General features: G+C 39.6%; 2 protein-coding genes across 3 annotated transcripts in view; one reads left to right on the top strand and one right to left on the bottom strand.

Moving 5' to 3' along the window:
* LOC119414221 (chloride channel protein 2-like) overlaps positions 1 to 13671 on the top strand; it is a 553451-nt gene that overhangs the window by 124357 nt on the left and 415423 nt on the right. The window lies entirely within an intron of this gene.
* Positions 1 to 13671, bottom strand: part of arhgap21b (Rho GTPase activating protein 21b) — a 34664-nt gene that overhangs the window by 2606 nt on the left and 18387 nt on the right. For both annotated transcript variants that reach the window (XM_037682220.1, XM_037682219.1), the window contains 15 exons: positions 11712 to 13281; positions 8371 to 8517; positions 8104 to 8206; positions 7966 to 8011; positions 6214 to 6339; positions 5826 to 6125; positions 4711 to 4772; positions 4439 to 4584; positions 4219 to 4364; positions 3908 to 4066; positions 3708 to 3786; positions 3524 to 3597; positions 3343 to 3432; positions 3099 to 3266; positions 2232 to 2337 (listed from right to left, as the gene is read on the bottom strand). In XM_037682220.1, the coding sequence (XP_037538148.1) occupies positions 2232 to 2337; positions 3099 to 3266; positions 3343 to 3432; positions 3524 to 3597; positions 3708 to 3786; positions 3908 to 4066; positions 4219 to 4364; positions 4439 to 4584; positions 4711 to 4772; positions 5826 to 6125; positions 6214 to 6339; positions 7966 to 8011; positions 8104 to 8206; positions 8371 to 8517; positions 11712 to 13281 (3322 nt within the window). The remainder of the gene's footprint in view (positions 1 to 2231; positions 2338 to 3098; positions 3267 to 3342; positions 3433 to 3523; positions 3598 to 3707; positions 3787 to 3907; positions 4067 to 4218; positions 4365 to 4438; positions 4585 to 4710; positions 4773 to 5825; positions 6126 to 6213; positions 6340 to 7965; positions 8012 to 8103; positions 8207 to 8370; positions 8518 to 11711; positions 13282 to 13671) is intronic.

The raw sequence follows: 13671 nt of genomic DNA on the forward strand, positions 1-13671 counted from the left end.
GGGATGCACAATATTATCGGCATGGTATCTGTATCGGACGATATTAGCGATAAAGTTAAATATCGGACATTCCATCAAAATAACTCATCGATATATAGTTTATTTTCATTCAACCTTTATTTAGATAGGTAAATCCCATTGAGCCTCGAGGACGTAAATGTCATGAATAAATTTGAGATTAAACATAATCCAAAAAGTGTTACATAATTTTCAGCCCCTTTTTGGCATCTGCATTTGGTAGCAGGCCAAATTGACAAAGAGCATGCAGAATAATGTAGTATTTTAATTCCACAACAGAGAAAGCTCTGTAGTCTCTGTAAGTAGGTCTAGGGAAAAAAATAATTGGTATTGGTATTGGTTACCGGCCAACTAAGTTTTAACATATTGGCATATCGGATATCGACCAAAAATCCAATATTGTGCATCCCTAGTAATAACGATGTTTGCTAAAGGTGAAAACCCACGTTCAACATTGTTACTAGTTCAAATCAGCATCATGTTAGAATAAGAGTGAAGCTGTAGCAGCATATGAGCTTTAAGGTGGATCTGTGAAATTCAAATCTGCCTTAAACAATCCTTCAGGAATCATCTGTTCTCGCTGAACTCCAGGCAGAACCTGAAACGACTGACAAGCCCTGAAAAGTTCCTGTTCTAGTTTGTTTTTGTTCGTTCTGATGTGTTTGTGGAAAGAGAAGCGTTACAAAAGGATCCGGTGAGCGACCGACGTTGATGTCAAAAGTAATCTAAGAGGGAGATGAATATATATGTTTTTGTTTATCTGTAGTTGATGATGTGACATTTTAAAACGTGAAGAATAGAGTCAAAAATATCAAAATAATCACACCACAAAAAAAAAAAAAAAAAAAAAAAAAAAGGACATCAAAGGCGACACTCGAAACCTGAAACTGAAATGAAGGAACAATAATCTACATGTAGCAACATATTTGCCTCCATGCTTAAAGCCGTGTTGAGTGTTGCTTACGTCGGCTCACCTCTGCTTTTGTAACTCACTAAACTCTTACTGGACTGGAATTTGGCTGCATGAGTGGACTGTTTGTGTGTCAACGTGTGTGTGCTGAAGAACATCCAGTTCAGTGCGAACACTGCGACCCCACCCTCAGACATCATGACAGATTATGCCACATGACCGGAGAAGAACCTGAGGTTGACCGTACCATGCTACTTGTCCTTGCGATCAGCTTAAAAGACAACAAGAGACAGCAGAAGGGCTTTCAGAGAAAAGTGCAGCAGCATGGCTCTGTATCCCCTCAGTTTAGGGTATTGGTTTAAATATGACATGTGCACAGCACAGGAACAATGACAAACATCGACTTCTCTTTCTTTCTGTATCTTTTTTCCTCCTTTTCGGCCAAATTTAAAAGAGCTGCGGGTTTCTGCAGACTAGGCAGCTACACTGGGCACAACACTCGTCCTTCTTCCTACAGTCCCAGCTGTCCATCACTGACAAAACAGAGTCCATCAGTGACATCATCGAGTAATAGACGCCGCCCACTTGGCCTGTGTCAAGAGTGGGTAACGTGTGAGTGCTGGACAGGGAATAAGGGAGGAGAAAACAACACACTACACACAGCAGGTCAGAAGAGTTAAAACTTCCATCGTTTCGTTTTGTTTTTCTAAGGCTTTCTTTGGGAAAGAACATGCCGGGATTATGTGAGAAATGAGGAGGAGGGGAAGAAAAAGAACTGAAAGAAAAGGAGTTGTCATCTCAACATAGATAAACCACAGGGAGAAAAGAAAAGAAAATGACACCGGAGCAAGAGAAATAAAGAGAAACGCATAAAAAAAAAAAGAACGGGAATAACAAAAAACAAAACTAACAAATATTGATGACGAAACAAAACACTTACCAAATAATAAATAAATAAATAAATTTGAAAAAGGTTTGACCTACTGCAAATTAATTTTCAACTTTTTTCCAGTGATTAACCCACACTGTTGTGGAGACTGAAAAATGTCCGCGGTAACAGAATTACAAAAACAAATCTGGCGTTCTTCTTCACTGAAAGCTTAAGTAACAAAGATGGAGAATGATTCCTAATATTTTAGCATTAGCTGAAGCTATCATTTTATGCATTATTAAAACTTAATCATAAATCTATTTAATGTATGAATGTATTTATTACAGTACTGCAGCAGCGGTAAGATGTCAGTGGTGAGGATATTTGAATTCTGAAAGAAAAAAGCAAAACAAAAACGGCTTTTGAAGTTACCTGAGACTTCACCTGGTGACTGTGCGGTTCGTCCAATGTTGGTGAGCAGGTGGTCGATGTTTGGCACAGGCTGAGACTGAACTGTGCTCTCCTGCTCGGCTGCGGTCTGGGCCGACAGGAGAGGGAATAAAAAAAATTAAAAAAAAAGAAAAAATAAGTTAATAAAAGCAGAAACACAAACAAGAAAGGTGTGCGCTTTATTTTATTTAACAAAGCAGGGCATTAGTTTAAATGTGGGCTTTGTCTGAGCTTTTCAGAATAAAAGTTGTTAAATGGAACGTTCATAGCAATAAGGAAGAGAGCCACCTGCATCATGAAAGACCCCTCTCACCCAGCACACACTTTTTGCCCTGCTCGCTTCAGGCAGAAGACTGATGAACATTAAGTGTAGAACTGAGGAACAGCTTCTACCCTGAGGCTGTTAGACTCATGAATCCCTAATCAGGATTATTACTGTGAAAAATCACTAATGCCACTTGATTGTTGATATGTGCTGCTGACTATCTGTGATGCTGATCTCATGCTGCTGATTTATTTCATGTTGCTGTGTTCATTTGTCCTCATCTGCTCACACAGACTCGTGTTCGTGCTGCTGTTGTTGTTTGGCGCATTGTTGTGTACTATTACTGCTTAGCATATTCTTAGTTGAGCATATTTCTTAGTTCATGTCTTGGATCTTATCACTGTTTTTCTTTACAATTTATATTTTTGTTGGATGTAACATATGTGTACATAGTTTCGTTCCACCTCATGTACCACATGTGATGTGAATGACAGTAAAGAACCTTGAATCCTTGAATAATGAAGCAACTTTATAATGTTTATATAATTTAACCTGAGGAATTATGAAACCAAACCATCACTTACAACAGGATCCTCACTGCCGTCTTCAGAAAAGAACCAGTCAAACTGCTGGATGAGGTTCTCGACTATCTTGCACTGGTCCGGCATGTGATTGACCATGTTGGTCATGTTGTCCTCAGAGGTTCTGACCAGCGTGGGACCAAACACAATCGCCAGGTTACGAGGCTCCATCTAAAGAGATTAGACATACCTAGAGTCAGATTAAAGGACTAAATGTTTTATTAAGACTGTTTTAACACCAACATACCTTGTTCTTTTCACAGTTCTCAGAAACTCTCTTCAGGTGAGCACAAAGAAATTTGAGCGTTTCGATGTGATGAACAGGTAGTTCATAGATCTGCAAAAATTGACAAAAAATAAAACCCCTCAGGATGGAGATTCTTACTTCGAGAGTCATTTAAATGTTCCTCCTGACAGACTTTACTCACCAGCCTCTTGAGCTCCTTTAATCTCTCCACTGAATCTTCGGTCCTGCTGGCTTCAATAAAGTCAGCGTACTTTTCTGTAAACCAAGAAAGAAAACGATGACTTCAAAATGCAGAGAAACAGTTTTGATATTGCTCCAACACGACTTGGAATTTCCTAATTGTGATTTTTAGTATGTAGCCTTACCATTTGTAAATAGAGGTTCTGGAAGTTTCCGGAAAAACGACTTTAGTAAACTACTGATGACGTTGAGGTCCCGCCATTTCTGCGGAGTTGTAGAAGATCAAGTCAGCGTCACATTAAACTGTGCTCACAGGAGAAGTCAATGACTGCTGCAGGATGCTCTGGAAGAAGTAGCAGCTAAACCCGGACTGTCTGTCACTCACGTCTTCCTGGATGTCGATGTCAGTCATGCCTTTGCTGTTGAGTTCCTCCTGCATGCTGGAGATGGCAGCATTGTTTCCAGGAACCCTGTAGATTCCAGTATACTCCAGACCTCGCTCCTCCACAAGCTTACAGCACACCTCCACTATGAGAGGAACCAACTGCAGCAGGAAGACAGCAGATACAACAAATCAGCATAAAATATTGTCAGTGGACATTGATGCAGTGGGAATAAATTGGTGAATCGTAAACAATATTCACCGTTTGAGATCAAATAGTTCTATTTTAACATCATCGTGCAGAGTAGACCCACCGTGTTAGTTTGAGCAGGTGGACAGTCTTCAAGCCGAACTCCAAATGTGATGCCAGCCGGAGTCTTCTTTTCAAAAGGCTTTCTCATGATCCCTGCAATGCCGATTTTCCAAGACCTGTCCCTGTCCCGAGGAGGACTGGACTCGTCTGAGGAGACCCACACACATATAAACGAGCCATCTGAGGTTACACACCTACTAACCAAACCAAACCAGTCTTACCTTTCAACGCCCGCCGCTCCTCTCCTGTTTTGGGCGAATGGGGGCTGTAGATCTTGCTGTCCGACTTCCCTCCCAGAATTGCTTGTTTGATGCTGAGTGGCTGCCGAGATATTTTGGGGGAGGGTTCTGATCTGCTGGTGGGAGCGCTGAGGAAAAGAAAAGATTCAAACCATTCGTTTTAGTTTGGGGAGAAATTTTAACAGTTTACTTAAGAGTGAAACCCACCCCCCCCCCCCCCCCCCCCCCCGGAGACGATGTGGGATCCTGCACACCTCATCATGTTGTACTCTTTGATTTTTCTGCTGATCAGGTCCTGGCTTGTTACAGCAGCATTCTGCAATGACACATGAAATACAAGTTAGGACGAATGCTGAGATTAAAAATGAAGTTCTTCTGAATTAAAAAAGGATCGGTTCAGGCGGGATTAAAAACAATAAGTTGAACAGGAAGAAGCCACCTGCCCAACAAACGTTTTGTTGCATTTCATAGGAAAAATAAAATAAAATAAAAACTTTAAATGACAATAAAAGGTTAAATTCTACCACTAAAAATGAAAACATTTTTCTCTCAATAGTTCCCGCTATAATAAAAAATATTACCCCCAAATATTAAATTAAACTTTGTTAAAAAAGAGAGTCATTATAACCTTAAGGGAATGGAAATGTTTGTAAAACCTCCATTTAGAACTAGTCTGAAGGAGCTGTGTTGTAATTCAGGGAAAAGGATTGTGGAATTGCTTTGATATCGCCATAAAAATTTCTAAAACAATTTATATGTTTAAAAAGATGATTACTTTAAAATTGTTAGGAAAGTATGATACCATGTGAAGGACGCCTGATGTTTTTGTTTTAACTTTGGAGATGTTAAAGCCAGAGTTGTTTGTTTAAAGTTATGTTATATTTTTTTAAAGAAGGGGCAGATATTATATAAGATTTTTTTCTTCTTTCTGCACCCTTTTCATTCAATGTTTTTTTTTTCTTTTTGATGCATTTGTTTTGTTTATTTTAAATGAATGAATAAATGAAATAAATAAATAAATAAATAAATGTTTTTTTAAACATCCCTCAGTCTGTAGTGAAAATCTCCTTTCACACCCCGAGTGTTGCTCTGCTCAGGTAGAACAGGTTTCAGCTGATTTCTTACTTTAGCCATTGTTATCTACTTTATGAATGCAGTCAATAATCCTTTCTATGTCAGTAAAACAGTCATTGTGAGACGTTCAAAGACTGTAGTTCATTCGTTACCATTCCACTGGGTGTGACTGTGAGCTCTTTCAAAGTTGTATTGTGGGATGGTATTAACTTGCTTGTTGTTCTTGTACTATTAAACCTGAAGTACTACGCTCTGCATTGATGGTATTACAGGAAGAGATGATGCCAGCACACACCTCTTCATCTGGGTTACTGTTTTCCTGAATGACTTTGATCCACGAAAGCATGTCGTCCCTCCCTTCAGCCTGGAACAGATACTCGCAGTCCGAGGTGGTTAGCCGCAGCACGTTCTTGCGCCTCGTTTCGCTGTAGGAGATGTCTATCAGACAGGCCCTGATGCTAATTTGAAGCAGCTCCTCGTCAGATTGTGCTGAAGCATGAGCCAGTGCGTCCTTCTTGTCTTTGTAGAGGGTCAGGGTGTGACCTTGTAAGACGGCGTACATTTGCTTCCAGGATCTCATGCCTCCACCAACACGCTACAAAATTTGAGAAGGAAGAAATGCTCACATTTCACTTTATAATAAATATGACTGAGAAATGAAAGCTTTAGCTATAAAGAAATACCTTGTTTTTATCAGTAGAAAATTGTCTGAAATTAAGCAGGCCTTCTTTGGAAGAGTCAGAAAAGACATCAGAAGAGGGGTCCCCTCGAGACCCAGAATCCCCTGATGATTTATGCCCATCCAGAGCCTGGAAGGATGAATAAGACTTTTTTTTTTCTGGTGTTATAAGATGACTGTAGAGCGTGACATAAAGCATGGGGGAGTGTGTGAGGAGAGGATGACATGCAACAAAGATCTGTAGATGGAAACAGACTGGGGATGTCACAGTTACATGGTCACGACATCCCAAATCTGAAAAATACACTTCCCACATGAATGAAATAAAAAGAGTGCACCAAAGACTGCGTGTCAAAAACATATGAGGAAAAATAGGATTACATTTGCTCAAAAAACTCGCAGCTTATAGAAAGTTGATTTTATCATTTAATATTAATTTACATGTAGAAGTGAAACCCAGACTGTAGAGTTGTAATGTGATAAATGGCTCAGCCGTGTTTAATTTTTAATTCATATTGACAATGTACTAAACAAGGCTTTAAATTAGACACGACTACAATAGTCTGACACTATCTGAATCAGTGCCAGAGTGCATTACTCTTTTACAGTCCAGCCTCAGCTCTGCTTTTAATAATGTGACCAGAAACCAACTGTGATCTGAGCGTGTCTTCAGAAAAGCGATCAGCGTTGCTGATCAATGCATCAATGTGTTGAACCAACATGTTTCCAGAACAGCTTAGCAAGTGTAATCAAAGGTTTTCTGTTAGCCTCGAACATCAGCCACTCAAGTGTGGACTACTTATTCAAGACTTATTTATTTAAATTTAGAGTTCAGCTACATGTCAATATTTCAGCTCAAACCCCCCCCCACAAAAAAAAAAACTAAAATCAATACTTGGTCTGTTACTTGAGCTCTACAGCTCTAACACCTGCAGTTCTCAAGGTCTGACAAAAATACAAGCAGCCAAGAAAACGAGTGTTTGCATATAAAAATAACTGTTTATAAAAACTGAAACAAAAGGAAAAGAGGAAAAAAGATGTTGTCAACTCTGATTGATAATAACAGCGTTCTACTGTATTAATATTAATATTTTAATTATAAATAGTCATAGAAAGTGTCGATGTGAGATGTGTTGTAATGGTGTCTGAAAAAACATAAATAATTCAGTCCTAATTTGACTGTCCAGTAAATGTCTGGTGTTTATCACAATGTAAAAAATAAATAAATTAGGTTTTGGGGCTGTCGCTGTGAATAAATTGCTGTAATCGCTGTATATAAATTACTAATAATTAAAAAAAAACATTAGTCAAGCAAGTCTGCATATTTTTCATTTACAAAAGGAAACATTTTCTATTAGACTGAATGCACATTTCAAGGGACAACTACTAATCTTGTTGCCTACTTATGACTAATGTAATAATGAACATAAAATATGTACGTATACACATATATACTGGTATATATACACATACTGTACACTACACACACACACACACACACAATTTATATATATATTTATATATACATACACACACACACATGCACACGTACGTATGTATGTATTTATTTTTTTAACACCTTTTCACATTTGGTATCATTACAGCTTTTATTTGCAAGTGACTTTCTGGATTCTCACTTTTCAATTAAAATGGGGCCATATTAAAAAAAACAAAAGACTACTAAAATATGATTAAATATCATCAAAGATTTCTGCAAAAATGTCAAACAAACATGACTGACTTCATGCTTTCTCACCTTTTTTAGGCCCCTGAAACTGGGAAGATGCTTACTCGAAGACATTCTAAAAAAAAGAATCAGAAGGGCAATGTCAGACAGATTGAACACACACAAACAATAAACATTAATAATAATAAAAAGTTTGGATGCACTCACTTTCTTGCCTCTTGCTGATAGTCATCCAAGCCCTCATCGTAAGACTTGGACCGCTCTGTTTTACAGGTTGAGTCTGAGTCCAGCAAAGCACTTCGCAGAGACTCTATAGATTCATGTAAAAAATATGAAATTATACTCTTTATAAAGTCCTAATGTTGATTAAGCTATAAGATCATGGAAAATCTATAATAAAAAAGCATTATCTAGATCATTTCTATGAGAAATACTTCTCAATGATATCTGTACCAACCAACCAAGGCAGTTTACCTTGATCATGTGACAGCTGACGACGAATGGGAGGACACGGGGAGCCTTGACTGGAGGGGGCAGTAGCTATGGATGGTGCAACAGATATCACAGCAGAGGGAGGAATAGGAGCAGCCTCTCGGTCCACACTTGGGCTGACTGGCTCATCTATGAATACAAGATGATATTTAATTTGAGCAGAGATACAACTCCCCATGTTTCTGTTCTCCATTGTCTTTTCATATACTGTCTGAGTGCAGAAAAATAGAACAATGGTTCTTGGATTCAACTGTTCTGAATTAGCCATTACCTATGAGAAATTTAGACAAAATGATCAGCTTAACTGTGAGACAATAATGCATTTTTTAAAGGAAGAAAGTTTATCTCTCACCCACTCTGGGCATTGTAAGCCTGAAATGGCTCAGAGTACAAAGCTGCTCTCTGCAGCCATGGGGCTTTTGGAGCTAAATTTAAAAGCCAGTGCCCTAGTTCCAGCCTGTACCCAACTTTGAAACTGAGCAAAAACAAGATACCTCCATCTTTCTAAAAAGGCCTCCCTGGTTATTTTTACAAGTTATAACTGTCATTGATCAGTGCTTTGAGGGAACCTCTTTAGGTTTTACAATATTCTAAGAGAAAATGAGACACAAGTCTGCAACTTAAAAGATCCATTATTACAGGGTATCCTCTTCAGAGGAGAAAAATGTAAGCATCTGAGTTTTTCTAAACATTTTGCTAAGTGCCGGACAGTATAGATTCACTGTGTGTGTTATGAACTGCCTGGCTGTCAACTCACTTTAAAAGTCAGTGGTGAAATAAAAGGTTGTATGTAATCATTTTCAAAATGCATAAAAGAAAGGCGAAGGGGTTCAGGCCCAAACTTGCATACAGGAACATGACAGTGTTTCCCCTACCATTATATAAGCGAGGCGCCCCGCCCCGTCAACAGAACGGGATGGGTAACACAGACGCGACTCTGTTTCACCCCCACCCCCTGCTGTCGATAAAAACCGACAACAACGTAGTGCTAAGCTAGCAGGCGGGCAACACAGACGTGACTCCGCCCCTCTCCATTTTTGTCGACAAAAATAAAATACGACGAGCATCATGCCAAGGGAACTGATCTAGAGGAAACACTGCAAGAGATATTCAGTCTCTTACTGTTACATTTGTTGTTTTAGATAAATAAATCGTGACAACATCTAAATATGCTATGTGTCTTGGTGAGGTTAAAGATTGTAACTGTCCAATTTGAACAAGATGGATTTTTAAAGTTCAAAACCTCAGATTTGAAATCAAGGCTATTTTTAAGACAACATACAAATACAGTGTATGAATATTTAGAATCCCTGCAAATCATAGTAAAAGTTTAGGCCATCTTCATTTGAATTATAAAATACAACCATCCGCTAATTAAAATAATTTAAGATGCCCTGCAAGACCGAATACCAATCTTTTACACTTCAAGCCTAAAGTACTGTTTTTTTTTTAACAGACCTCTGATTCAGATGCTGAGGTTTACTGAATCAAGACACTGTTCTCGTGAACCAAGGCACAAATCCCAGAACGGATGGACTGCGACATCATCAGTCACTGCTTTGTCTGAACTTGGACTCTCAGGCCATCTTAGAAACAAAAGTATACCGACCACCACAAGTACGGCAGAGCAAACCTGTGAAAGGCTACTTTTGAGATCTGAAATTTAAAGACTTTTTTTTTTTTTTTTTTTTTTAAGACTTTTTAAATTAGGTCAACTGTGGTTACTACATGGTGCACCTTCCAAAAGTCCCAAGGCTCTTTCACAAAACAGTTCAGTGAAATGGCTGCACAGACCAGTCCATTTTTAAGTTTCTTCTGGCCATTCATGAATCACCGATGAAGCCGCCACTTCCCAAACAGATGTAAGCCTTCAGAAATGAAGCGGGCAGAACTGAACCAAAAGAGATGTTGAGCAGAACTCAGCTTGGTTGTTGTGGAGCAAACACATCAATTACAAAACATGATGACATAACTCACTTTAGCAATCCTCTGTGTGGTTAACTATGTTTTTAAACTAACTATAAAACTGCTGTAATATCTGTTGTTTGATCGTGCAAGAAGCCAGTCGTACACTAATGTCATCAGCTCATCACATTACTGAACCATGGCTTAATTTTTCACGTCGGCTGTTCTGGCACTGTTAACAACTTGTTCGACAGCACAGAGGAGAACAAGAGGGGCCACCTCAGTCTATTCACAAGACACATTGAGGCGACCATAACACATTTCACTTCTGGACCGAAGCGTCTTGTGAAAAGGCCTCTAGATATGAATTTGCAACCCAATTCCCCCTCAAAGATGAAACTAAAACCTCTCTGTAACATCACTGCCTATGACCTAGTTCCTCCTCAGGATCTACCTGCAAAACATTATGTATTCCTTTTGATTCCTACTCACCTGAAAAAACAGCAATCTACCTTCCTAAATGAAACAAACATGTTGATCTAAAAGCAATTTAATCTTTGGATTGTTTTGCATGTCAGATACAGACTAATGCACCCATAAAGATGAAGCAAAACTAAACTTGAGTACTAAACTATTTTCTCTCACTGGACTGCTCTTTACCAGTTTACCATTATCTATTATTGTGTGGCACCTTAAAAATGATAAAAGCAAACAGTTGGATAGGCAGACACTCAAACATACATAATACATGTAGGGCAAAAAGAAACAGAGGGGAAAAATAAGCAGCATGATGTGCAGAAATATCCAAACATTTGGTAGCACTTCAGACACTAAACTCCCAATTATTATTATTTTTTTAATATATCTAACATGTTCTTCATTTGCATATTCTCTAAACAATGACATATTCATACAACCATTAAAATACACAATTTGTAACATTTTTATTGCATTGAACTGATTAAAACAGACAATGTAAAAAAAAAAAATCTGTCAAATTTTTACGTGCTAGAAAAGTGCAAGAAAACTATGAATTAGAAGAGAAATTCAATGAAGTCTAAGCCTACTATTACTCTCCACTTATTAGATCTCAAACTATGAAGGAATCAAAACCTGATCAATAGCAGATTCCCACAGAAATAGTTTACCTGAGACTATCTTCCCATGATTGTACTTACAATAACCCATAACATTTGATCAACAGTGAAATTACAATTGCGACTGCAGTCAGTTTTTAATCTATTCATTTCAAACCAGTTTTTGTTGGTCTAATGACTGATGCTTCTATTTTGTTCAAACAAGATACAGTATTAGAACGGCCACTTTGAACCATGTTCAAAGTGACCTGCAAAGATGTAACTGCTACTGTTGTCATGACAACATAAACCAGCAAGGATTACAACTGTTGATTCTCTTACCGATGAATGGAATGGAGTCCAGAGATTCGTCCAAGTTACTAGAGCACGAAGTGTGTCGTTCCTCAATTCGACGCATGTGTATCTCTCTGCGTGCATCATTTGGAAGCCAGCACGCCGCCACATCTGCTGTAGAGCCTGCCCCGTCATCGTTTACAGCTAGAATGTATGAGTGTTGTCGTAAGGGGCTGGGGCTTTTCCCAGCATGCGACTTCTCCCTCAGAACCACCACACTATCTGTGGGACATTGACCATTCACTTGACTTGGATAGTCTTGCTGGGGTGTTTTGAGGATGCCAGGCCTCTGAGGCATTTCTTTTGGAGTAGAGCAAGACAAAGACCTGAGTCCTACCAATGCTGAGTTTCTGCCTGCATCAGTAGGCTGTATGGTTTCTGCCCGCATCTTGCTCTGCCCTTGTTGGTTAGAGATGCCCGATTGGTTTCCTTTGACTGAAACTCTTTGGTTAGTAAAAGAATGTTCAGCACTTGTGCTCTTTCCAAAAACTAGGGGCCTGTGAAAGACCTTAGGTGAGGAATGGGTCTGAAGTGACTCTGCTCCTTTAGAGTAGAAGGATGGGTTTGATGCCCCACTCATGCTAGCACTGTATCCAACAGAAGGCCTAAATGGTATAGCATTTCTGGGAATGGACTGCTTGCTTGGTCTCGTACCTTGGTCTGACATTGGATACATTCCTCTCTTTTTACTAGGCTGAGCAAGCTCTAGAGCATCAGCATAGTCCATGGAACGTGCTCGAGCTTTTAGAACAAGGCCATCCTGGGACACGCTTCGAGGAGGCCAGTTCCTTGCATGGTTCATTTTCTCTGCACTTCCCATACGATCCTGTGAGGCACTGCGTGGGGCAATATGAAGTTGGGGTGGAGGTCCGTAGTATGATCGTTCATGGGAAGTACTCCTGCGTCGTATTCCTTTAGGTGCCCAATCCTCCCGAGGAATGTGATGAGTATTGGCAAATGAGGCCTGACTAGCAGTTCGTAAATTGTCCAGTCTCTCCTGGATGGTCCGACTTCCATGAGAATGAATACCTTTGTTGTCAATATACTCCTTGTATGTTTGGTACGTACGCCAATCAATGCTTTGATGATTGCCTGGATAATTAGGTGCATGACTCCCAAATGAAACCATTCCTGGACCACTGGGATAGACATCAGACTTCCGAGGGTGAGGATATTGGGCCAGTGATCCAGGTCTTCCCCTAACAAAAGCAGGGTCCATAAAATCCATCCTTCGTACTGGAGCCATGTGTCCCATATGTGCTGTATTAGGGGGAACCACCACAGTCCTAATGCTGTCATTGCGCATGCACACTACCGTTTGGCTTTTAGGATATAGTTGAAGAGGAGGAGATGGGGTCATAGTAATCTCTTTACGATACCCATGGTCAAGAGGCACTGTTGGCCCTCGGCAAACCTGCCCTGCTGAGTCTGTTGCCTGGGCCATGCCCGCAGGCTTACAGTCTACTCTGGGGTAGCATACTGGGGGTGGATTTGGGATGTGACAGGCATTTCCACTGTAGCTGCTGTGGCCACGGAGGTAGGCATCTTGGGAGTAGGCCTGGAGACAGAGCGAAAAGGCAATGTTACAACAGACTAATACAAACGACAAGCATGTGTAATATTTAACAGTGCAGCACTAGAAGCTTACAGAGAAGTCAAGTGTGATATTGCAAATATTACAGATGCATGTGTGTAGGCAGCGCATGTTGCAGTATGAGTGAGCGGAGGCGTTTCAAACAGTTGAGGGGTGTCAGTGTTCTTCATCTGCTCTTTATTTAGACCTTGTGGTAATAGTTGTGGATAGTGTACACATAAAACTAAACAGTGTTTTTAGAAACAGGGGTTGCTTTAAACACAATTTTCATAATGTAATATTCTTCCTCTAACATACTTGCATGCCATTTTAAAATAAAAGCGCATTTCTACACAATTTTTAGTATAAAAAAAA

Source organism: Nematolebias whitei, chromosome 9, assembly GCF_014905685.2.
Source record: "Nematolebias whitei isolate Nwh7 chromosome 9, NemWhi1, whole genome shotgun sequence".
Lineage (NCBI taxonomy): Eukaryota > Metazoa > Chordata > Actinopteri > Cyprinodontiformes > Rivulidae > Nematolebias > Nematolebias whitei.